Source organism: Cetorhinus maximus, chromosome 15 (genome assembly GCF_964194155.1).
Source record: "Cetorhinus maximus chromosome 15, sCetMax3.hap1.1, whole genome shotgun sequence".
NCBI lineage: Eukaryota > Metazoa > Chordata > Chondrichthyes > Lamniformes > Cetorhinidae > Cetorhinus > Cetorhinus maximus.
The window spans coordinates 84,162,256-84,184,575 of NC_135893.1; the positions used below are offsets into that span (position 1 = coordinate 84,162,256).

Sequence of the window (22,320 nt, forward strand, 5' to 3'; positions counted from 1 at the left end):
AGTTTCCCTTGTATTTGGACAACCGATATCCCTGCCAGTTGAGTGTGGGCAGGCTTTTTAATCACAGGTGGCATCACACCCAAAACCTCAATCCTGTCCATAGAGTGCAACTTCTGGCAGGAGTTTGGCAATGATACAGGAGCAGGAACCCTGGCTCTAATGTAAGTAACAATGGGGAGAGATGCAAAACCGGTGGCCAATGAATTATTTTCCTATTTACACTATAGCAAAAAACCTAAAAACTACCCTATTTTCCTGAATTTGAGTGGTCTTCTGATCAATACTAATCTGACATGTATCTGCACATATATGCTTAACACTTACCCGTAGAAAAGCGCATGCAGACAAAAAAAAACAATTGTTTAAAAAAAACAAAGTACAAACTTTATTTCTTTCTTTGCAAGGCAGGTGCCTTTTTTCCCACTTTCTTAACAAAATATAATAGTTTTTCCATGAACACAAACCTCATCTCAACTTAAAACTTGAATACGGATACAGGGAGAAATGGAAGGAACTAACAAACTAACTACATGAAAAAACATTGCTTAAAAAAATCACCTACATCAGTACAAGGGGCGGGAGGGGGGGGGAGCAATTACAGAAGTGGGGGTCCGCAGTTCACACTGTGGGGGGGGAGGGGGGGAGGAAGTGCCCCACTGGACTGAACAAATTGGTAAGTGCTTGAAACTCCCGGCCCTCCCCAAACGTAAAAAAATAAAAGAATGCTAAAATGTCCTTCAGCAACACTTCAGCTACAAATTCCAAGGTAGTCATGAGCGCAAGAAAGGATTTTGCGATCCCTTCTGGTGTGGTCCAGATTTTTGATAGCCTCTCTCATTCCAGGCTGAGACTGTTTACAGTATTGGGAAGGTCAAAAAGAGACCTCAACTTTTTCTTTCCTTTTCCGAAAAAAAAAACATTGGGAACGATGTTTGGGTCAATCCCGGCCTGGCGCAGCTGTAGTGTCATGGGAGAACTCTCTCTGCAGGCTCCTTCTCCTCGCCCGGCACCATAGTTTCCGTCACTTCATTCGCCTCCCTGTCTGATTCAGTGCCGGACCAAACACGGGTAGGCTGGACAATGACCACTCGTCGCTGCTCCTCTTCCTGCTTCTCTTGTGTTCCTTCAATGTGATGGATTGCCTGTGATTTAAAAAAACTCAGTGGTAGTCAACCTGTGGCAGGTGTGGGGGTGGAGGGAGGGGCACAAGGATGATTACTTCATATAGAAAGAAAGCCTAGTAAAGCTCCCCACGTGGGCCTAGGTGGTAAATTGCTATCAAGAGCCTCTTTGACCCAAGGTTCAAATTGCAGCTGTACCATGTTAACCAGTCTCTTACTTGCCACTGTTGGCATCAGTGCCCCTGGGCTTGGAGAGATCAACAATCAGGCAGGAACCCCACTTGTAATGAAAACAGAAAATGCTGGAAATACTCTGCAGGTCTGGCAGCATAAGTAGAGAGAGAAACAGAGTTAACATTTCAAGTTGTAGACCTTTCATCAAAACTGGGAAAATATAAGAACATAAGATAGGAACAGGAGTAGACTATTCGGCCCCTCGAGCCTGCTCCGCCATTCAATAAAATCATGGCTGATCTTCTTGTGTTTCAATTTCCACATTCCCATCTAACCCTGATAACCTTTGATTCCCTTGCCTAACAAGAATCTATCTACCTCTGCCTTAAAAATATTCAATGACCCCGCCTCCACCTCCTTGAGGCAGAGTTCCAAAGTCGCACACTCCTCAGAAAAAATTTCTCCTCATCTGTCCTAAGACCCCTAATTTTAAAACCGTGCCCCCTAGTTCTGGACTCACCCACAAAAGGAAACATCCTTTTGATGTCCACCTTGTCAAGGCCATTCAGGATCTTGTATACTTCAATCAAATCACCCCTCACTCTTCTAAACTCCAGTGGAAACAAGCCCAGTCTGTCCAACCTTTCCTCATAAGACAACCCACTCATTCCAGGTATCAATCTAGTAAACCTCCATTGAACCGCCTCCAATGCATTTACATCCTTCCTTAAATGAGACCAAAACTGCACACGGTATTCGAGGTGCGGTCTCACCAATGCCCTACTGAAGCATAACATCCTTACTTTTATGTTCAATTCCTCTTATAATAAAGGATAGCATTCCAGTAGCCTTCTTAATTACTTGCTGTACCTGCATACTAACTTTTTGAGACTTGTACTAGAACACCTAGATCCCTCTGCACCTCAGGATTATGCAGCCATTCTCCATTTAAGTAATATGCTTTTTTGTTCTTCCTGCCAAAGTGAACAACTTCACATTTTCCCACAATAAACTCCATTTGCCAGATCTTTGCCTGCTCACTCAACCTTTCTATATCCATCTGCAACCTCATGTCCTCTTCACAACATACTTTCCTACCTTTCTTTGTGTCATCTGCAAATTTAGCTACCACGTCTTCACCCCCCTCATCTAAGTCATTGATGTAAATCGTAAAAAGTTGAGGCCCCGGTACAGACCTCTGTGGGGCCCCACACATCACATCCTGCCAATCAGAAAAAGACCAATTTATGCACACTGTCGGGTGTACAGTAAACTTTGTGATATTCAGCACACTACCAACTGGAATTTTCTACTAACCAGAATTTCTGATATTCCCCTAATACGAATCATCAATTTACCAATCAGAAGCAATTACAGAGTTATCTATAACCCATAGCTGTATTTTTGTATTATTTTATGTTTTAATTTATGTTTTGATGTACTGTTGAAGATTAGAAGTTAAAAGTATACTGTTCTCTACTTCCCGAGTACTTGAATATTAGTTCATGCTGCAAGTATTGTGCTGTATTCCATTGGGAAATGGAACTCTCCATTAACCGGCATTTTTGATTAACCAGCACCACCCATTCCTCGCGCATGCCGGATAATAAAGATTTTACTGTAATAGGTTTTAAGATAGAGAAAGGTGGGAGGGTGGGAAAAGAACAAAGAGAAAGGTCTGTGATGGGTGGAAGGCGGGAGAGATTAAATGACAAAATGATTCGCGGTGCAGGACAAAAGGGAGTAATAATGGGGTAAGTGAAGAAACAAAAGATGTGTCTGGAAGGGGTGTGAATGATCAACAACTGCCATTTGAAAAAAATTTTAAAAAACCAAAACCACGCAAGAAAAAGGAAACAAAATGGCGACAGAGATTACGATTTGAAATTGTTGAACTCAATGTCGAGTCCAGAAGGCTATAAAGTACCTAAACAAAAGATGAGGTGCTGTTCCTCGAGCTTGCATTGAGTTTCATTGGAACACTGCAGGAGGCCGAGGACAGAGAGGTCAGCGTGGGAACAAGGTGGGGATAAATGGCAAGCCACTGGCAGCTTGGGGTTATCCTTGTGGACTGAATGGAGGTGTTCTACAAAGTGGTCACCCAATCTGCATTTATAGGGCTGACTGCATTGTGAATATATATATATATATATATATATATATATATATATAAATGATTGTTTCACCTGAACGGACTGTTTGGGGCCTTGGACGTTGAGAAGAGAGGAGGTAAATGGACAGGTGTTACATCAACTCCGCTCACATAAGGTGCTGTGGGAAGGGAAGGAAGGGGAGGCGAAGGTGTGTTTGGTGACAATGCTGATGCTGGAGGTGGCAGAAATGACAGAGAATGATCTGTTGAATATGGATGCGGGATGGGTGCGAGATGAGGACAAGAGGAACCCCTATTGTGATTATGGGAAGAAAGGGAAGGAGAGAAGTCTGGGAAATGGAGCAGACACAGTCAAGGACCCTGTCAACTATGCTGGCGGGGTGGGGAAATCCTTAATTAAGGAGAAAGGACATCAGAAGTGCTAGAATGGGAGATTATATCATCAGAATAGATGTAACAGAGATGGAGAAACTGGCAGAATGGAAGAGTCCTTACAAGAAACAGGTTGTGAGGAAATGTAGTCAAGGTAGCTGTGGGAGTCAGTGGCCTTATAGTGAATATTGGTTGATAGCCAATCCCCAGAAACAGAGACAGAGAAGTTGGGGAAGGGTCATGTCAGACATGGACCATGTGAAGGCAAGAGAAGGGTGGAAGTTGGAGGCAAAGTTGGTAAACTTTCCACTTGTAACGGTTATTCAGAGACACCCCCATACCCGATCCAAAGAGTTGGCTACTTTCAGCCAATGGAGACATAACAGTCTCAAATTCCTGGCCTGCAGGAGAGAAAGCCAGCCAGGGCTCCCTCTCTACACAAAGTTAGGAGGTACAGGAAGTTGTGTAGCTGGGAGCAGGATGTTACAAAGGGGAACAGATAGAATAAATAAGTGGCTAAACAATGGCATATGCAGTTCAATGTAGGGAAGTGTGAGGTCACTCACTTTGGATCTGTGAAAGATAAGTCAGAATATTTCTTATGGTGAGAGACAAGAAACTGTGGAGGAGGAAAGTCTGTCCAAGCACATAAATCACCAAAAGCTAGTCCACAGATACACAAATTAATCAAAACGGCTAATGCAATTTTTGGCCTTTATCTCAAGGAGATTGGAATACAAAGGGGAGGAAGTGATGCTTCAGTTGTAAATGCTTGTTTAGACCCCATCTAGAGTGACTGCATTCAGTCAGGGCACCACACCTGAGGAGGAATGTCTTTTTGTTTGTCCTTCGAAGTGGAGATGACCATGTTCATCATCTGGGGTTTTTGGTAGGATTCCTGTGGGTACATAGATGGCTGCTAAGGCTGACCTGTGCCTGCAATGTTCTGCTGATAATAGGACCGATACCATAGATGACTGAATTATGGACGAGTGTCGGTCTCGGCATTTCCTCTCCTTGCGTTTCCTCTCTGCCTCTGAATGGTTTTGAAGAAGGCCACAACATTTTGCACTAGTGATCCTGGGCAAGCTTCTCCAAGGACTTGAAGTTGATATCAAAACTCTTAAATGAAGCCTTCAGAGTGTCCTTGTAGTGCTTCCTTTGACTGCAATGAGAGCACATTCTAGACTCAAGCTGTCTATTGAAGGTTCGCTTTGGTAAGCAAGTGTCAGGTATTCTGGCTACATGACTAGCCCAACTCAGTTGTGACAGTCTCATTATGGTGTGGACGCTTGGGATGCCAGCTTGGGTAAGCACCTCAGTGTTTGATAATTTGTCCTGCCATCTGCTCTTCAGAAGCATCCGAAGGCAGCTCAAGTGAAAGTGATTGAGCTTCTTGGCCTGACACTGGTACACAATCCAAATCTCTCATGCGTAGAGCAGTGGGCAGGACTATTGCTCTATAAACTTTCAGTTTGGTAGGCAGACTACGCCTCTCTGTTCCCAGAGTGATGTTTGAAGTCTGCCAAAGGATACACTTGCTTTGGCAATTCTTACATGTGTCTCGTCGTCAATATAGACAGATTGAGAGAGTGTGCTGCCGAGATAAGTTAACATCCACTGCTGACAAGTTCTGGTCATGGACTGAAACTTTGGGATCGAGATAGGGATTTCTTGGAACAGGCAGGTACATTATTTCAGTTTTCTTTGTGCTGATCATAAAAGCCACATGCATTGGAGAACAAGTCCAGCTCTGGACCAGCAGCTAGTACACAGTCATGGGCAAACAGGAAATCGTGAAGTATGTCCTTGGGGACTTTGGTCTTTGCCTGGGGTCATCTCAGATTGAGCAGCTTCCCATCCATGCAATTTCAAATTACGATGCCAGGAACACCATCATGGAAGGGATTGGAGAGCATGGTGGAGAAAAACATGCTGAAGAGGGTTGGCGCTAGCACACAGCCCAGTTTAACTCTATTAGTGACTGGGAATGGGTCAGAAGACACACCATCATCCAAGACACATATGAGCATGTCGTCATGGAACCGTTGAATCATTGTGATGAATTTCCCAAGGCAGCAGAATTTCTCTATTACCTTTCAAAGGCCCTCATGGCTGACTGTGTCAAAGGCCTTGGTCAAAGATGCTGTAGAGGTCCATGTTCTGTTCTTGGCTTTTTCTCCTGGAGTTGTCTGGTTGCAAACACTATATCATTGGTTCCTTGACTTTTTCCTGAAAACATACTGACTGTCTGGCAGCAGATATCCTGGTTGAGAGGTTGCACAAAGTCGTTCAGAAGGATTCTGGCAGATTTTGCTAGCAATGGAGAGGAGTGAGATTCCTCTAAGATTGTCAAGTTCCTTTCTGCTTGTATAGGTGGACAATGGAGGCATCTTTGTATTCTTGCAGGATGGTTCCTTGTTCCTACAAAGACTGAAAGAGTTCAGTAAACTTCTTGACCAGGCATTGACCTCCTGCCTTGGTAGACCTCAACTGGGATAGCATTAGTTCCTGGAGCTTTGCCACTAGACAGGAGTTTGATTGCATTTGTTGTTTCTAACACTGTGGGAGGGTCATCAGGAGAGCAGTTGATGGCAACCTGCGGCAGCCTGTTGATTGCTTCTTCGTTGGTGGGTGAGGGCCAAATAAGGATGTGGTTAAAGTGATCTGCCCAGCTTTACCAGAATTTGGGCTTTATCTGTGAGCCATGTTGTCCCATTGGCTCCGAGGATTGTTGATATACCAGTAGACAGGGGCCTGTCGACAGATTTCAGAGCATCGCAGAATCTCTTCCAGTCCTTGTTGCCTGCAAATGACTGAAGTTCATCTGCTTTCTGATTCAGCCAAGTGTTTTGCATCTCTCTGAGCTTGCTTTGGACAATCCTGTGGATGTTTCAGTAGGCATCGTGCTTGGATAGTGATGACTTGTCATTGAGGTAAACCCTGTAGAAGCAATACTATAACCATGAAGGTCACTCAGTCATCCTTAATGCAGCGAGTGCTCACAGGCGACTAGCGAGTTTCTCTGGGAGCGATTCCTTCATGGCTGCCTGTTTGAGCCTTGAGACACCTCTAGACCTTCATGTCTTGAGGGGGGCAGGGGGTGGTGGAGTAGCTGTCTAGAGGGATAGATCTTGATGTTTAAGGAGAGAAATATTGGTCTTTAAGGAGGTGCATTGCAGATCCACCAGGATGACATTGAAACTTAGAGGGTTAAATTACAGGACAAGTTGCATAAACCTGACCTGTAATCCCTTGAGTTTAAAAGGTTGAGAGGTGATCTGATTAAAGTGTTTAAAATGATAAAGGGATTTGTTAAGCTAATTAAGGCAAAAATGTTTCCTCTGGTGGGGGGAGCCAGAACAAGGGGCATAATCCTAAAATTCGAGCTAAGTTGTTCAGGAGTGAAATCGGGAAGGACATTTTCACAGAAAGTACTGGAAATCTAGAACTCACTCACTCTTCTCCAAAAGGTTGTGCATGTTCAGGGTCAATTGGAGATTTCAAGACCAAGATTGATAAATTTTCGGTGGATAAAGGGATATGGATCAGAGGTGGTTGAATGGTGTTAAGCTACAGATCATCCATGATCTAACTGAATGGCAGAACAGGCCTGACAGGGTGAATGGTCCCTTCCCATTCCTAAGTTCCTAAGATACTAGTGAGCTGCTGGAAACCCAGGGAAGTGGTGGCCATCAGGGCAGTAGCCTTACCTGCACAATGGTGTCTAGGTTCTGTCTTGATGTAGTGGAGGGGCTGTTGATGACAGAGGATGGTCCCATTGTCACCACAGTGACTTGGTGTGAAGCTGGTGGGGGTGGGGTCTGCACTATGACAGTGGGATGGTGGGTTGACACTGGGAAGACGTGCGCCGGCAGGAGCTAAAAGATAACCAGAGAGGGGCAAAAAGAAGAACAGTCATTACAACAAGTTAACCTAGTGTTCCTCACTAACCTCTTGCAAGAGCTCACAGTTGACAGTGGCTGAAGATTCACACTTAGGCAGTGTTAATAGAGTCAGAACACAATGGACTCTATAAGAGAGGCATCACCCTTATGTGATAATTCATTGATGTTACTGAGCATGCAGTTTGAGCACTGGGATGCAAGTGCTGACCTGTGTCATAAGATGGGACTCAGGCTCCCGCTGCTCCTCCTGTTGAAGGATCTTGGACTGCTCCTGGTGCCGTTGCTGCAGCTGTACTTGTTGCGCAATGGCCTTTAGTTTTTCAGGATACATGTGAGCGTCCAGTGAGCGAACCTGCCAACAGATGCACCTCATCAGTCTCTGAGGGACAGTGGAGACCTTTCCAGAGAAATTAAAATAGGCTCTGGAAGAAGCTTGGCTTCCTTTCCATTGGGTTCCTGCTTCATGTGATGCTGGAAGTCTGGCAGAAAGTTCCTGCTGCACCACTAACCGCAACCCCCCCGCCCTCATCCCCACCAACCCCTTACACTACTCCAAACACAGCTCCATAGGTGCCAGCTACCCTACCATACTTTGCTCAAGTGACAACTGTGTGCCCAGTCAGTGTCTGCGCCATTTAGGAGTACAGTAGTGTGATTATGTTGCTGGACTCGTAATCCAGAGGGCCAGACTAACGACCTGGCGACACGAATTAAAATCCCACCAAGGCAACTGGGGAAGTTATATTCAGTTAATTAAATAAATCTGGAATACAAAGCTAGTATTAGTAGCGGTGACCATGAAACTACTAATTGTCGTAAAAACCCACCTGGTTTACTAATGTCCTTTTGGGGGAGGAAATCTGTCATCCTTACCTGTCCTACAAGTGACTCCAGACCCACAGCAATGAGGTTGATTCTTAACTGTCCTCTGAAATGGCCCAGTAAATCACTCAGTTGTATTCAAGAAGGCAGTTTGCCATCACCTTCTTGAGAGTAACAAACCCTGGTCCTGCCACCAGTGCCCACCCTTGTGAATGAAGAGAGTAAAAGGGCTACGGGAGGAACCACAACCAAACTCCCCACCCAACATCCACATGCAGACAGATTCCAGCATAGCACCCCAGATAGCGATCAAGCATGGGGATCATCTTTCCCTCTCTCCCTAATCCAGGGTGCTAAAGCTAAATGTGGTCAGATGACTCAGCCCCCAAGATCAAATCCAGGACCTTCTGGTGTGCGTGCCTTAGTACTGCACCTGGTGCTACTTTCATCTGTGAACAAGCACCAAGGCAAAAGCCACTAACCTGTTCCTCCAGCATCATCCTGACCGAACGCTCCTTGTCCAACTGCTGCCGCAGTTCAATCATTTCCCGTTTCAGGTCCTCCAGCTTCTCATCCTCCCAGACATCTGGGGAGCCAATCCCTTCATCCTTATCCTCTGCACGTCTCCGCTTGGGGGAGGAACCACTGTACTCCTGAAAGGCAAAGCTCTGTTAAACTCGATGACAGCTAATCCAGGTGTAATTACAATGAGAGTGCTACACTATTGAAGGTGCTGTCTTGCACGTGAGATGTTAGGGGAGCTCTCCCCTGTGGCTTAGCCAATATTGATCCCTCAATCAACATCACTAAAACAGGTTATCTGGTCATGTATCTCACTGTTTGTGAGAGCTTGCTGTGTTTAAATTGGCTACTGTGTCTCTTCATACTCAGTCCTTATACACAATCATTGTTTAAAACCCACATGGAAGGTAACTTGCTCATCACATGCACCTGCCAACATCCCATTCAAGACCAAGATCAAGAGATGTTTATTGCACAAGACTATCAAGGGGACATGGAGCCAAGACTGAAAAATTGAGTTGAGGAACAGATCAACCACGATCTAATTGAATGGTGGAACGGGCTCAAGGGTTGAATGGCCTCCTCTTGTTCAAGGATTGTTCAGCATTCACACAAGGACACACAATGAGTGTTCATTAAAGTTATGGTCAACTATTATCATTCTATCTGCCAATGTCACAGGACTATTGATGCAGCAGCCGTTCATGCAGTCCTGTATTGATGGGGCACACTTGCGTCTTGCAAATGGCAATGGGTTGTCCTACCCACTGCTTTCCAGGCTGTTGCTCCTCTGCCCACCACTTCTGGTCCAAAGGGGGCATGTGTCCTCCACGAAGAGGCTTTTTTGCAAAGTGCAGCTCACCACCACAAGCACCATGATCTACAAGACCCTAACCAAACTGTACTGCTTCCACATCGACCTAGACACTCTGAACATTGAATCTGTCGAGGCTGTGCCCAGCTGAATCCCAGGAAAACAGGCAGCTGCTATCAGCCATCACCCGCGCCATCCCTTGCCCCACCAATTCCAGGCGCCCACCTGAATAAAACGCTTCAGCTGTGAGTTCTGTTGAAGTAGTCGGGTTTTCTCTTGCTCGAGTGAAAAGATATATTCTGCCGTTTGCTGCAAAATGGCTGCCTGTGGGGAAGAGAAATAACAGGAGCATGAATTGGGCCTCCCCAACAGCTCGGTACTTCATCACCGAAGCCAAATTATCTCGTTCCATTGGATAAAAATGCTTCATGAGGAAAGCTGATGGTTGGGACTTTCTCCAATGATGCATTTGTTAAACAATTGACAGCAGGACCCCATCATTGGCAGCACTGAAAGGCTTTCTCCATCATCCACTTGGACTGATTTGATCTGTAACTGCTAAAACCCACTGATTGTCCAGTTAAACATGATCAACACATTGATGTCATGGAAAAGGAGAATATATTTAAAACAAACCCCGTGCCCCCACTCCTCCAATTCCAAGTGTTGTAACCCCCTCTCTGATTCTAAGTGGTTTGTCTAAGCACCTCTGTCCCCTCCCAACTGACCCCTGCTGGAAACTGCGCATATATGGATGGCAGGTGAGGACCAGTTCGTGCCTGACCTTGCTGAGTTTCTCGCCATCTGTGTGTGGTATCAGTGTTTTCAGGGACTGGAACCCAGCATTGATGCTTTGCATTCGGCGCCGCTCATTGCTGTTGGCAATCTCTCTCCGTATCCTCCTTTCCTGGTCTCTCTGAGACTCCTGGGTTAGTGGGATATTAGCCAAGCTGGGGAAAAAAATCAAGAAATTCATAACTTTAAACCCCCCCACTCACTTTCTGACAATTTCTCCTGCAGCACCTCAACTGAGTGACCGTTATTCACATGTAAAGACATTTTAGTGGGCTATTTGACTATATAGAGCATTGCAGTCTTGTCCAATCCCGCTCTGACCTGGTATCCATGTACACAACAGCTACTGGCAGGAGTCACTAGTCTGTCACAGACCTTCCACTCCACAACACAGAGACACTAAGTCCAATTGGAGTGACACAAGCTGCTGCACCAGGGAGCCTGCTGGTCTGAACCCCTGCAAGCAACTAACACAGGTTCCCACTTCTGTTCACTCTCCAGCAGTCCCCTGCTAGAAAGTCAACATTGATTAAGGACAAAAATTGGTGATGCTCCCCATGGATAAATCACTTGCCCACGCCGAATGACTAGTCAAAAGTTGATCCATCAGCTCTCATTCTACCACACAAATGCCTGCAAAAGCAATAATGATCCAGTAATCAAAATGGAATCATACTGCTGAGTAAGATCCAGAGGTCTGGAATAGTTAGAGGCAGAACTTAGCCCTCATTTTTGTATCTCCATTATTTTCTATGTCTACATTGATAATAAAAGCTGCCTTTATGAACTGGTCAGGTTGTAATTACTACTTCCTGCCAATAGTGTTGTGGCACAAGAGAGTGCAGTTAGTGAGATACATTTTTCCACTAGAAATGTAAAAGAGGAATTTACAAAGGAAACTGTCAACCGGAAGTGCACACAGATGCAAAATCTCAATTATATTAAACTGATCTTTTTTTTGAATGCAAAAAGAATGTTTAAAAAAAGCCACATTGTTTATGCTGCCTGCTTCAGAATTTCAGCCATAAATTAACAAGTACTTTTCAACTGCAGAATTTCCTGACTTAATAATGATTAAACACTCTCTCACTCCAATCCATTTCCTTAACCTTTTCAGTGTGTGGCTAGGAAGTATGAGTGACAGGAAACAAAGAGTAGTAGTGAATGGTTGTTTTACAGACTGGAGGAAGATATATAGTGGGATTCCCCAGGGGTCGACATTAGGACCACTGCTTTTCTTGATCTATTTTAATGACCTGGACATGGGTATGCAGGGCACAATTTCAAAATGATGACACAAAACTTGGAAGTATTGTGAACTGGAGGAGAATAGTCATAGACTTCAAGAAAACATAGACAGGCTGGTGGAACGGGCGAGCATGTGACAGATTAAATTTAATGTAGAGAAGTGTGAAGTGATTTTGGATGGGAGATTGAGGAGAGAGATTAAAAAATAAAGGGTACAATTCTCCTCCTTGCCCTGCCCCTGAGAGTGGAAGGCAAACCACCATTAACTAAAACTGTCAAGAAAATGGCTCAGGATGAAGCAACAGCAAACAATGAACCAAGGGACCTGCCTTTGGGTGAGCACACATCACTCACTCATTAACGTTACCACTATGATATCAACCCCTTCAGTTGCAAGAATAGATTGGAGAAGCAGGGGCTGTTCTTTTTAGAGGAGAGGGTTTAGATGAGATTTAATAGGGGTGTTTAAAATCATAGGGTTCCGGACAGGTGGATAGGGAGAAACTGGTGAAGTGAGAGTGATTGCCCTTGACATCAAGACAGCATTTGACTGAGTGTGGCATCAAGGGGCTTGGAAAACTGAAGCCTCAGTGTTGGAGTCATACCTAGCACAAAGGAAGATAGTTGTGGTTATTGGAAGTCAATTATCTCAGTCCTAGGACATCGCTACAGGAGTTCCTCAGAATAGTGTCCTAGGCCCAACCATCTTCAGTTGCTTCATCAATGACCTTCCCTTCATAAGGTCAGAAATAGGGATGTTCACTGATTGCTCAATGTTCATTCGTGACTCCTCAGATACTGAAGCAGTTGTGTCCAAATGCAGCAAGACCTGGACAATATCCAGGCATGGGCTTATAAGTGGCAAGCAACATACATGCCACACAAGTGCTGGGCAAAAACCATCTCCAACAAGAAAGAATCTAACCATCTCCCCATGACATTCAATGGCATTACCATCACTGGATCGCCCACTATCAACATTGTGGGGGTCACCATTGACCAGAAACTGAACTGGACCAGCCATATAAATACAGTGGCTACAAAAGCAGGTCAGAGGTTGGGAATTCTGCGGCAAGTAACTCACATCCTGGCTCCACAATGCCTGTCTACCATCTACAAGGCACAAGTCAGGAGTGTGATGGAATACTCCCCACATGACTGGATGAGTGCAGCTCCAACAATATTCAAGAAGCTCGACACCATCAAGGACAAAGCAGCATGCTTAATTGGCACCCCATCCACCACCTTCAACATTTACTCCCTCCACCACCAATGCACAGTGGCAGCAGTGTGTACCATCTACAAGATGCAATGCCGCAACTCACCAAGGCTCCTTCAACAGCATCTTCCAAACCCATGAACTTCAGCATCTCAAAGGTCAAGAGCAGCAGGTGCATGGGAATACCAATACCTGCAAGTTCCCCCCCAATCCACACACCATCCTAACTTGGAACTGAATTGCTATTCCTTCACTGTCATGGGGTCAAAATCCTGGAACTCCCTTCCTAACAGCACTGTGGGTGTACCTACAGCACATGGATGGCAGCGGTTCAAGAAGGTGTCTAACCACCACCTCCTCAAGGGCAATTAGGCAACAAATGCTGGCCTAGCCAGTGACACCCACATCCCGTGAAAAGAATGTAAACTGTTCCCATTGGCGGAAGGATAGAGAACCAGAAGACGCTGATTTAAGGTGATTGGCAAAAACAGCATCAACAAAAAACATCTTTACACAGCAAATGGTCAGGATCTGGAATGCACTGCCTGAGAGACTCATAGATGTCTACAGCACAGAAGGAGGCCATTCGGCCCATCAGGTCCATGCCAGTCAACAAAGATGTGACTATACTAGTCCCATTTTCCAGCGCTTGGCCCATAGCCCTGGAGGCTATGGCAATGCAAGTGAATATCTAAATATTTCTTAAATGTTACAGGAGTTTCTGACTCAACCACCCTTTCAGGCAGAGTTCCAGGCTCCCAACACCCTCTGGATGAAAAAAATTCTCAACTCCCCTCTTAGCCTTCTACCTCTTACCTTAAATCTATGCCCCCTGGTTATTGACCCCTCTACTAATGGAAAAAGTATCCTATCCATGCCCCTCATAATCTTATACATCTCTATCAGGTCCCCTCTCAACCTCCGTTGTTCCAAGGAAAACAACCTCAGCCTATCCAATCTTTCCTCATAGCTCAGACCCTCCAGCCCAGGCAGCATCCTGGTAAATCTCCTCCGCACTCTCTCCTGTGAAATCACATTCTTCTTATAATGTGGTGACCAGAACTACACGCAGTACTCCATTTATGGCCTAACCAGCATTTTATACAGTTCCAGCATAACCTCCCTGCTCTTGTATTCTATGCCTTGGCTAATAAAGGCAAGTATCCCATATGCCTTCTTAACCACCTTATCTACCTGCCCTGCTACTCTCAAGAATCTATGGATACGCACACCAAGGTCCCTCTGATCTTCAGTACTTTCCAGGGTCCTACCATTCATAGTGCAATCTCTTGCCTTGTTAGCCCTCCCCAAGTGCATTACCTCACACTCTTCCGAGTTGAGTCTGGTGGAGGCACATTCAATGGTGGCTTTCAAAAGAGAATTGGATAATTATCTGAAGAAATAAAATGTGCAGGGCTATGGAGAAAAGGCTGGGCAGTGGTCCTGATCAAGTAGCTCTCATTGAGACACAATAGACCAAATGGCCTCCTTCTGCGCTGTAACTATCCTATGACTTTTAGGTAAATTTGTGTCCAAGCAGTGGGACTCATTCAAGAAGGAAATAGGGGAGAGTACAGGACCAACATATTCCAGTAAAGATAAAGGGTGGGACCAACTAATCCAGGGAACCCTGGATGTCGAGGGATATACAGGATTGGATAAAGAGAAAAAGGGAGGCTTACGGCAGATACCGAGGGCTCAAAACAGCAGATACCTAGAGGAGTATAGAATGTGTAGGGGGGAACTTAAAAAGGAAATTAGGAGAGCAAAAAGGGGGCATGAAAATGCATTGGCATGTAAAATAAAGGAAAATCCAAAGTTATTTTACAAGTACATTAAGAGTAAGAGGATAACTAGGGAAAAAGTAGGGCCCTTTAAGTACCATAGTGGTAATTTGTGTGTGGAGCCGGAAGACGTAGGTAGGGTTCTAAATGAATACTTTGTGGCAGTGTTCATAAGTGAGAGGGACGACATGGGTATGGAAATCAGGCAGAAGGACTCTGATATAATTAAAGAAATTAGCACAGAAAGGGAGGAGGTTCTAAGTGGTCTGGCAGGCTTAAAAGTAGATAAATCTCAAGGCCCGGATGAAATGTATCCCAGGCTGTTGAGTGAGGCAAGGAGGAGATAGCAGGGGCGTTGGCAATAATTTTCAATACCTCTCTGGCCACAGGAGAGGTGCCAGAGGACTGGAGGGTAGCCAATGTGGTACCGTTATTCAAGAAGGGAGGAAGGAACTACAGGCCAGTCAGTCTAACCTCAGTGGTGGGGGAACTATTGGAAGCAATTCTGAGGGACAGAATTAATCTACACTTGGAGAGGCAGGAATTTATCAAGGACAGTCAGCATGGTTTTGTTAAGGGGAGGTCATGTCTGACCAATTTGATTGAATTTTTCAAAGAGGTGATCAGGTGTGCAGATGAGGGCAATGCATTTGATGTAGTCTACTTGGACTTCAGCAAGGCTTTTCTTAAGGTCCCGCATGGGAGACTGATAATGAAGGTAAGAGCCCATGGGATCCAAGGCAATTTGGCAAATTGGATCCAGAATTGGCTGAGTGGCTGGGAGCAGAGGGTGATGGTCGAGGGGTGTTTTTGTGACTGGATGCCTGTGTCCAGTGGGGTTCCACAGGGATCGGTGTTGGTGTTGGGTCCCTTGCTGTTTGTGGCATATATAAATGATTTAGACTTGAATGTAGGAGGGTTGATCAGTAAGTTCGCAGATGACACGAAGGTTGGTGCAGTGGTAAATAGTGAGGAGGATAGCCTTAGATTACAGGAGGAAATAGACGGGCTGGTCAGATGGGCTGATCAGTGGCAAATAGAATTTAATCCAGATAAGCATGAGGTGATGCACTTGGGAAGGACAAACAAGGCACCAGGATACACGATGAATGGTAGGACCCTGGGAAGTACCGAGGATCAGAGGAACCTTGGTGTGCATGTCCACCGGTCCCTTTAAAGTAGCGGACAGGTAGATAAGTTGGTTAAGAAGGCATATAGGATACTTGCCTTTATTAGCCGAGGCATAGAATATAAAAGCAGGGAAGTTATGCTGTATAAAATGCTGGTTAGGCCACAGCTAGAGTATTGCTTGCAGTTCTGGAATCCACATGATAGGAAGGATGTGATTGCATCAGAGAGAGTGCAGAGGATGTTGCCTGGACTGGAGAGCTGGAGAGTTTTAGTTATGAGGAGAGATTGGATAGACTGGGGTTATTTTCCCTGGAGCAGAGGAGATTTTTTGGGGGGGGTGGGGGGGGGGGGGCATGATTGAGGTGTATAAAATTATGAGGGGCACAGATAAGGTAGACAGGAACTTTTCCCGTTGGTGGAGGGATCAATAACCAGGGGACATAGATTTAAGGTGAGGGGCAGGCGGTTTAGTGGGAATGTGAGGAAGAATTTTTTCACCCAGAGATTGGTGGGAATCTGGAACTCACTGCCTGAAAGGGTGGTAGAGGCAGAAACCCTCATAACATTTAAGAAGTATTTGGATGTGCACTTGCGTTGCCATGGCATACAAGGCCTAGTCCTGGAAAATGGGATTAAAATACTTGTTTGACCGACACAGACTCGATGGGCCGAAGGGCCTTTTTTTGTGCTGTAGACCTCTATGACTCTATTCAGCAAACAGCATGTGGGTGCCACCAAGTACTGTAAGAACATATCATCAAGGAACGCAAGGGTGCTGCTATTAATATACAGAATGAAAATATATACTATAGAAAAAAATTCTACATAAATAATTTTTATGGGGCTCATACTCAAAGGGTCCAGTGGAAAAAAAATCTCACCAGTAGTTCCCTCCCACCGACACTGCCAGGCAGGTACCACCCCAGTATATTCAATAATAACAACAGAAAGGGCTGGAAATACATACATAGAATTTACATCACTGGAACAGACTGTTCGGCCCAGCAGGTCCGTGCTCCACACACAGCTGATCTGGCAGCATCTGTGGAGACAGAAACAAGAGTTAACGTTTCAGGTCGGTGACTGGGTCCTGATGAACCTGAAACTAACTCTTGTTTCTCTCACCTGGGAGACCTGCCAGGTCAGCTGAGGATTTGCAGCATTGTCTGTTTTGATTTAAGATTTTCAGCATCCGCAGCATTTTGCTTTTGTCCCGATATTGTCAAACCTATTTTAAGAAAGGGCCCAATTTTCGTATAATTTGCATCCCTTTACATTGTCGTTTCGTGGATAAGTCAGATGGGGCCCGAATGTGTTTGGCTGCTTGGGGGGGGCGGGGCAGGGGTCTTTCTGCCCACGAAATACTACAACTCCCAAAGTTCCCAGCGGCTAAGATGGACTACAGCTCCCATGGTGCCCCGCGCCCGCTACCTCCAGCTGGGCTGCGGAGGAGCGGGCAGGCCCGAAGCGCCGCTCGGCCCCAAACCCCAGTCCTGGGGTGGATAGCAAGGGGGGGGCGGGAAGGAGAAGCTGATCAGCTCTTCGCATCGCCCCTGAAGAGCCGGCAGGGGGGGGGATACTTTCGACGCCTTTTTTTTTGGCCCTCCCGTCCGCAAAAGACACCGGGAAAAGTGACCACTGGACCCACGTGCGCCGCTGGGGCGAGGAGGAGGGGATGGGGGAAACTGTTTGGATTCCCGTGGAGAGGAGGAGCGGGAGAGCGGATCGGTGACCGGGAAGTGGGTGCACCAACTGCCCGCCCCCTCCCCCTCCTCCTCTCCCCAGCTCGAGCAGCGTGGCTGCAGCGCTTCCCACGTGGGTGTGTTTGGAACCTCCGAATGTATCCATTCCGCTTTGGAACGTTGCCCTGGAACCGCCGCGTTCTAAACCCCGAATCCACGTGGAACCCTTCCTGCAGCCCCGTCACTCAGCAAACAGCAGCAACACCGCATCCCCCCCCTCCTCCTCCTCCTCCTCCTCTCTCTCCCCCTCCCTCTTGGGGTTCTGCAAGCTTCTCCATGCAGACAGCAGATGGAGCCTTGCTTGTTAGTAGCAAAATAAAAATGATATATATATATATACATATTTATAAACGGGGAGAGAAAAGTACACACCTACAGAGACCTCCTATCACTTCTTTCTCACTCTTCCTGAAATCCTGGAATGAAGGTACCTTTTGAGTCGGCACCACGAAATATTCCATGTCTTGCACCTGGAGAAAAGAATTGTCCAGAAATAATAACTGCGATAAATAAAAGACTGGCTGAGTGCAGGTTCTCTGTATGTGTGTTTCCAGCTGATCGCTCTATCAGATGGTTGTAAATGGCGGGAAACAGCTGGTGCTTTCGCAGCACCGCCGCCTCCTTCCGCCGGGACCGGGATTGCATGTAAACAAAGGACTATTCCCCGGTCCCCGCCGAGCCCCCCCCCCCCCCCCCCCAGACAAGGTGCAGCCAGGGGTCGGGTTGGCTTTTCAAAAAGAGGGTTCGGTCGCAAAGTTGGGAAGAGGGGTACACGGGCTAAAATGGGAAAGGAGGGAATGGGTGATGATCAATTAGAGAAGGGGGGGATGTTTCTGCATACGCCACTACGTGTGTGTGTGTGTGTGGGGTGAAGCGGCTCATCAGCTGACGGGCTGGCAAAGCTGAGAGGAAAAGCAACAGCTTCTGTGACATTGGAGCAGCTGAGAACACACACAGAGAGAGAGAGAGGCGCAAATACAAACCCCCACCCGCCCACTTACTCCGACTCTGCTTTTAAAGAGACACATTCTTTTTTGCATATTTAAAGCCACATTCGCCATCCTATTTTAAATGCCGTAGCGTTTTGCAAAAAAAAAAGTACCTCCGAGAAAGCGCCGATCGTGATAAGAGGGGGGAAGGAACTGCCGGGGATTTCCGTGAAGTGTAACAGGCTGGAGGATCTCAATGTGAACATACCATCTGGTTTATTTTTGTACCCCCATCCTAACGTAGCACCGCAGAAAACACGATATTTTCTGAAGGTCCCTTTTTCTCTGAAAGGGGTGGAATTTTGTTGTACCCACACTACCTGATAACAAGGGAGCAGGGTGACGCCGCCCACCCACCACAAATAAAGAATTGCTAAAGGTATTTGCACACAGAATAGTCTGCCTGCCAATTCAGAGGGTCAGAAGTTCCACCCCATTGTTTCCTGTCACTCAGGCATTTCATCGTCGGAAGTCAGCTGGGATATTTTGCAGCTTTCAAGATCAAAGGAGTCCCCCCCTCCCCTTGTTCAGGCGTTGAAGCAAATTGATCAGATGTGTCCCCCCCACCCACCAACTACACGTGTGGGAGTGACCTGATAGAAATCACTGTGATTTAGATCAGAGATGGCAATTTTCTGATAGGATTGCAGATCTATCTTTGTTACAACAACAATTTGCATTTATATAGTGTCTTTAATGTCCCAAGGTGCTTTGCAGGAATGTTATGAAACAAAATTTGGCACCGAGCCACATAACGTGATTATTAGGCCAGATGACCAAAATAATGCTCTGTTAGCTTTTAAGGAGTATCTTAAAGGTGGAAAGAGAGGGAGGGAATTCCAGAGTTTGAGGCATCTTAGCGATGGTGCTGATGTGTGGTAAGAAGCTCATCTTGGAGTGGAATATAACACACATGTTGCGAACAGCCCAGCTTCAGACAGTTGCCAGAGAAAGGGATGGAGTTGGTAGCTAGGGAACAGAGTTTGTGATGGGAACCAAAGACAATGACTTCTGTCTTCCTAACATTTAAATGGAGGAAATTTTCGTTCCTCCTGTTCTGGATATCAGACAGGCAGTCAGACAATTCCGAAATAGAGGAGGGGTCAAGAGACATCTGGATATCGTCAGCATACATATGGAAACTGACACCATGATTTTGGATGATATCACCAAGGGACAGCAGGTAAATGAGAAAAAGGGGGCCAAGGCATTGATGAGAAGTGTACCTGGGGAACATTAGGGTGAGAAATGGTAATAGTTCTAGAGAAAGGGACAGGGCATCAAAGGTTGTGGAGCGAGTGTGATTTAATGAATCAGTAGCTGCCAAGATATCATGATTAATTAAAGGCCAAAGGCTAGATTGCTGGGAATTTGAGCATACAAAAAGTTTGGGGGGGGGGGGCGGATTTTCCCAGGGTCAGACACAGAAAGAAGTGGACTTGGGAGGGGACAATGGTACATGGGTAGAGCTGAAATTTTTCAAGGTGTTCATCGCTATCCTTAATTATAAACCAGCAATTTCTCAATAACAGATGTTAGGCTAACTGGATGATAATTTCCTGGTTTCCCTCCTTCACCTTTTCCAAATAACTGAGCAACATGACAATTTTCCAATCTAAAGGAACAATTCCCATGGTGGGAACACCACAACCTCCAAACCACATACCACCCTAACATGGAAATATATCACCGTTCATTCACTGTCACTAGGTCAATAATCTGGAACTGCCTCCCTAACAGCACTGTGGGTATACCTAACCAGATGGACTGCAGTAGTTCAAGAAGGCAGCTCACCAACACTTTCTCGAGGGCAATTAGGAAGGGGCAACAAATGCAGACCTTGCCAATGATGCACACATCCCATGATCAAATAAAAGGGACAGAGAAGACAAAGGAAACATAATCGTGGGAAGGGCTAAGAAGAAAAGTGGAGAAGGGAGAAAAGAAGGAAACAGTAGTGATGGCCTCGTGTCCAGAGCAGAAGTCAAAATGTGCACAAAAGGTGAAAAAGTTACAAAATAGACCAGATAAATAAGATTGAAATACACACGGGAGTAGAGAGGAGTTAACACAGAAGTAAAAATAACTCAATTTAAAGTCACCTTTTCTTGATTGCCCCTCTCCCCCCAGGAAAAATGTTTCTGATTTCATAGGAATCATGCAATGGCTTCTGTTCAGTCACACTCCTCATTTAGTCCCATAGCAGCTTGTGGTTTCTTAACCCCTCTATTAGGCAGGAGATAAAAGCTGTTTTAATTAGTCTTCTAAATTCATCCAACATTAGTTCCTACGATAGGAGGCTGATATTTGAACAGATGGAAGAAGGTGGGGCCAAAGGCTGCAAATATGAGCTTGCTTAGATTATTGTCTCTAAGTCATAAAGCTGTGGGTTTAAACTCCACTCCAGGGGCAGGATTTTGAGTTCGGCATGTGGCCGACCCGCTTGAGTGTGAAGTAGCGCATGATGACATCAGGCAGGCATCCCAACGTCATCGTGTACTTGCGTGGTATGTCAGGCGGCAGGCACGCGCAAGAGTCAGCAGTGTGCCCACCAACAATTAAGTGTCCTTTTAAGGCTATTAACGTAGTAAGCAATGGTGATTTTTCATTGCCCATCCAACGTTAAGGTGGGTGGGCGGGCGAATCAGCCAGGCGGCCCTTGCCTTTTTGAAGAAACGTCATCCAATGGCGGGATGAGGTTTCCGATATTAATTTAAAAAAAGATAACAATGTTTGGACAGAATTTACATCAACCATATGTTCAGATGACTAATCCTGATGCGTGGATATTTTTTTCAGCATTTGAAAATCTTTATTTATGACTTTTGAATTCTTCAGCTCCCTGAGGCAGCTCTCTGCCTTCAGGGAGCTTTCTGGGAGTGCTCCCCTGCGATCACACTGACTCAGCGCTCGCCCTCTTCCCGCACCACCACGCCAACAGCACTAAGCATTTTAGCGTGCCTTTCACGCTAGCTAGCCGTTAACTGGCCAGCCAGTGTGAAATCAGGGGCGGGTCCGATTGCGGGCAGTGGCCTGTTTCCCAGCCACTCCCTGGCCCGAGGACCACGCCCACATGCCAAACTCAAAATTCTGCCCAAAGTTTAACTGTAGAGAATGGGGCATCTGTTTGAAAGACTGATAAAACAAATCTGATGTAAAAGTCATTCAAACAAGCCTGAGTTTATTGCACTTGAAATGTAGCCTGTGTTTGTCTTGCTAGGTCAGAGTTGATAGTGAAAAACTTGAACAATGAATGATCATCTCTAAGCTTGTAATGGAGCCAAGGAATCTGGAGAGTGGGAAATTACATTCATTCAAAATATAAATTGTTCACAGAATCAAAGAGTTGTGTTTAAGGTAAAATAATTTGTTTGCAGTTCTGTTTGAATAATCCCAAAGCTTGTCATATTGCCATAGAGATAGTGATTCAGGGTGGAGCCTTTGTTAGAAGGTTCTTTTGTTTAATTTATTGCTGTGTGTTCACTGACAGAAGCAGGCATTTCAGTTTGGGTTTCATGAGAGAAGAGAAGCTGGAAGATTTGCTCTAGCTTGCAGTCAGTGGAGGA

General features: G+C 45.7%; 1 protein-coding gene across 5 annotated transcripts; it reads right to left on the reverse strand.

Moving 5' to 3' along the window:
- Positions 1 to 358: 358 nt before the first annotated feature.
- tfap4 (transcription factor AP-4 (activating enhancer binding protein 4)) lies at positions 359 to 18,981 on the reverse strand. Of its 5 annotated transcripts, none has more exons than XM_078558774.1 (8): positions 18,963 to 18,981; positions 18,138 to 18,235; positions 10,631 to 10,796; positions 10,072 to 10,170; positions 8,993 to 9,163; positions 7,897 to 8,040; positions 7,494 to 7,661; positions 359 to 1,142 (listed from the first exon to the last, which is right to left on the reverse strand). In XM_078558774.1, the coding sequence occupies exons 1-8, from the start codon at positions 18,963 to 18,965 to the stop codon at positions 966 to 968; spliced, it is 1,026 nt and encodes a 341-aa protein (XP_078414900.1). In that variant the 5' UTR covers positions 18,966 to 18,981; the 3' UTR covers positions 359 to 965. The 5 variants fall into 5 exon arrangements, with proteins under 5 accessions (XP_078414900.1, XP_078414897.1, XP_078414898.1 ...); XM_078558771.1 differs by lacking the exon at positions 18,963 to 18,981 and adding an exon at positions 18,868 to 18,886; XM_078558772.1 differs by lacking the exon at positions 18,963 to 18,981 and adding an exon at positions 16,991 to 17,065 and having other exon boundaries at positions 18,138 to 18,386.
- Positions 18,982 to 22,320: the final 3,339 nt, after the last annotated feature.